The sequence below is a fragment of the Arachis ipaensis genome, chromosome B05 (genome assembly GCF_000816755.2).
Source record: "Arachis ipaensis cultivar K30076 chromosome B05, Araip1.1, whole genome shotgun sequence".
Taxonomy (NCBI): Eukaryota; Viridiplantae; Streptophyta; class Magnoliopsida; order Fabales; family Fabaceae; genus Arachis; species Arachis ipaensis.
Window position 1 is genome coordinate 141,319,071 of NC_029789.2, and position 3,331 is coordinate 141,322,401.

General features: G+C 47.4%; 1 protein-coding gene across 1 annotated transcript; it reads left to right on the forward strand.

Annotated features, from left to right (window-relative positions):
- Window positions 1,220–2,206, forward strand: LOC107641351. The gene has a single exon (XM_016344846.1). It carries the CDS (start codon window positions 1,220–1,222, stop codon window positions 2,204–2,206), a length of 987 nt encoding a protein of 328 aa, XP_016200332.1.

Genomic DNA, 3,331 nt, shown 5'->3' on the forward strand with positions numbered 1-3,331 from the left:
ACTTTGTAGTTTAATATAAAAATATCAGGGCAATTTATGCAAATAAAATGAATGAGCAAAACCTTTATGCAAATACAACATTGGCAATTTCTAGACGCAAATGCAATAAACGCAACTATATATAATCTGCTACACCCTGTAGCGGAACTCAATTGCACGTAATCCGCTACAGGGTATCGCAGATTACGTTGAGGGCTGAGTTACTCATAAACCGCTACACCCTGTAGCGGTTTATGACCAAATGGCGCTACACTCATAATCCGCTACACCCTCTAGCGGATTATGAACAATGTGGATTGATGGAAAGATGCCTATATATACCCAACAAGTTGTGTAGAGTGTCATTCTCATTCATTCATAACTTGAGAAATGGAGAGTGAAGAGAGCTTTTTGGTGTTAGTGCATCATTCTGGAAAAATAAAAAAGAGTAAGAGGCACGGTGTGAAGTTTACAGACAGAGAACCGCTGAGTATTTTTGTCAGGTCGTCTGATACACTGTTGGATCTGAAGAGTAGTATACTGCAAAAGTTGGCCGCGGGTGGCACAAAGTGGGTGAAGAAGCTGTTCTACAAGATCCCTATTGCGGTTGTGTCAACCGGCGTGCAATATGAAACGTTTGTGTTACGAACAGATGAAGATATGCAGGTGTTGTTTCATTGTCGTCGGAGTTTTCCGGAAGTGAGGATACATGAGTTGTTTGTGAAGCTGGAACATGGGATCGATAGTTCTGGTGCATCCGCTCCAAACCCCCAGTCCACCACGATGGGGGTGCCTCCACCTCGATGCCCTTCATTGCACCTGAGTGTTTGTTGGAGTATCGGCCAGCCGGTCCAGTTGGGGCATTCACCTCAACTCATCCATCTCTAGATGTAGGACATGAGGGGGAACCGGATTGGGTGGAAAATGCTATGCAAGAGGATGATTCCGATGAAGAGCCTGCTGACATTGGAGGGGACAGCGATAATGAAATTTCCACAAACCCAGCAACATGTCAACCGCCGTCAAGTGCCGGCACACATGAGCAACCTGCACATTATTCTACCCTGGATCTGGGAGCCATCAGCCAACCGACGGATTCAGCACCAACCTTTGGGGTCGAGGCTTGCACGAGGAAAATTCTGTAACTGAATTTCAAGTTGGCCAATCTTTCCATAGTAAGGAGGAAGCTGTGCTTACTGTAAAGGATTACAACATTCAGCGCGGTATTGAGTATAGAGTGATGGAGCCAGATAATCTTAAGTACCATGGGAGATGCAAGGAGTTTGGGAAGGGTTGCACATGGATGATTCGCATCAGCCTTCGAGCACAGAAGGGAACCTGGGAGGTTCGGCGGTACAACGGACCACACACATGCTTGGCTATATCGATATCCAGCGACCACCGACAACTAGATTATCACGTGATCTGTGCGAAGATCTTTTCTCTGGTTCGAGCCAATGCGGCGGTATCGATAAAGGTGTTGCAAGAAGCTACCGAAGGAACGTACGGGTTCAAGCCAAGTTACAGGAAGACGTGGTTGGCAAAACAGAAGGCGGTAGCACAGATATACGGGGACTGGGAAGAGTTCTACGCCGAGCTACCTCGTTGGATCCTTGGCGTGCAGTCCACCATGGAGGAGACGGTTACGTTGTTGAAGACATCTCCGGTTCGCGTCGGTGATGACGTGGATGACTCAACCGTGTACTTTCATCGTCTTTTCTGGACGTTTCCTCCTTGTGTTGAAGCTTTCCAACATTGCAAGCCATTGGTAAGCATAGACGGTACTCATCTGTATGGCAAGTATGGAGGGACTTTGCTCCTGGCCATCGCTCAAGATGGGAACTCCAACATCTTGCCTATTACTTTCAGTCTCGTGGAGGGGGAAAATGCCGAGTCTTGGTCTTTCTTCCTGACCAACCTGCGGCAACATGTGACTCCACAACAGGGGATACTGGTAATTTCAGATAGGCACAATGGCATCAAGGCTGCACTAGAGAACCCGAACAGTGGGTGGTTACCCCCGCATGCGTACCGAGCATTTTGTATTCGGCATGTTGCAGCTAAATTCGCACTTAGTTTCAAGGGCACGGATGCAAAGCGTTTGCTTGTGAACGCTGCTTATGCGAAGACTGAGGCAGAGTTTCACTATTGGTTTGATATAATGTGGACTGAGAATCCGGCAATGTGTGATTGGGCGAATAGAATAGAATACGATAAGTGGACTTAGCACCAGGATGGTGGCAGACGGTTCGGTCACATGACGACCAATATATCTGAGTGTGTTAATTCTGTTCTTAAGGGTACACGGAATCTTCCGGTTACCGCCCTAGTCAAGTCCACATATGGTCGGCTAGCGGAGTTGTTCGTGATTTGTGGTCAGACGGCAGAGGCTCAATTGGCCAGCGGTGCCAAGTTCTGCCAGTCTTTTATGAAGGCAATGGAGCGCAACTTGAAAGACTCCAAATGTTTCACTATCACCCTGTTCGATAGACACCAGTCTGAGTACACCATTGCCGAGACGACGTCCACCGGGAGCTTTTCACTTGGGACGTACCGAGTTTTCCTCCAGCACCGTACATGCGACTGTGGATACTTTCAAGTTCTCCATTACCCATGTTGCCATGCGATTGCATGTTGTGCCCAGTCACGGCTTGACTGGTCTATCTATGTCGACGAGGTCTACACCATGCAGAAGGTGTTCAGGGTGTACCAGATGGGTTTCGTGCCGCCAATACCGAAGGGACTTTGGCCACCTTATGACGGTCCGACTGTTATTCCGGACCCCAGCTTGAGGCATTGTCATGATGGCCGACCGAGGTCTACCAGAATCCGGAACAACATGGATGAGGCCGACCTTAACCGACCGAAGCGGTGCGGGCTATGCAGACAGCCTGGGCACACGCGTAGGTCTTGCCCCCAGAGAGGCTCCACTGTTGCCGGTAGTTCGTAGGACTTCTAGTCTGTGTGCTTCTACTTTTTTGAATTTTATATTTTCCTGTAGCAATTTACGCTTTCGGGTGTTAGTGTTAGTTCCTTTCGTGTGTTTGTGTTAATCTTGGTTCCGACCTATTTGTATGACTTATGACTTATGCTTAATGTAGAAATTTAATCCGTGTTACTGTTAATGCCTCGTGCCTATTATATTTCTATGGCTTATTATTTATGGACACTGTATTTGTATAACTTCGTATATTTTGCATCACGAGTTGTTACTGTAAGACTGGTATGTATAGGCATCTTCCTATCAATCCACATTGTTCATAATCCGCTAGAGGGTGTAGCAGATTATGAGTGTAGCGCCATTTGGTCATAAACCGCTACAGGGTGCAGCGGTTTATGAGTAACTCAGCCC

Excerpts from the sequence above, each read along its gene's own strand:
- LOC107641351 (XM_016344846.1), top strand. The coding sequence starts at position 1,220 with ATGGAGCCAGATAATCTTAAGTACCATGGGAGATGCAAGGAGTTTGGG.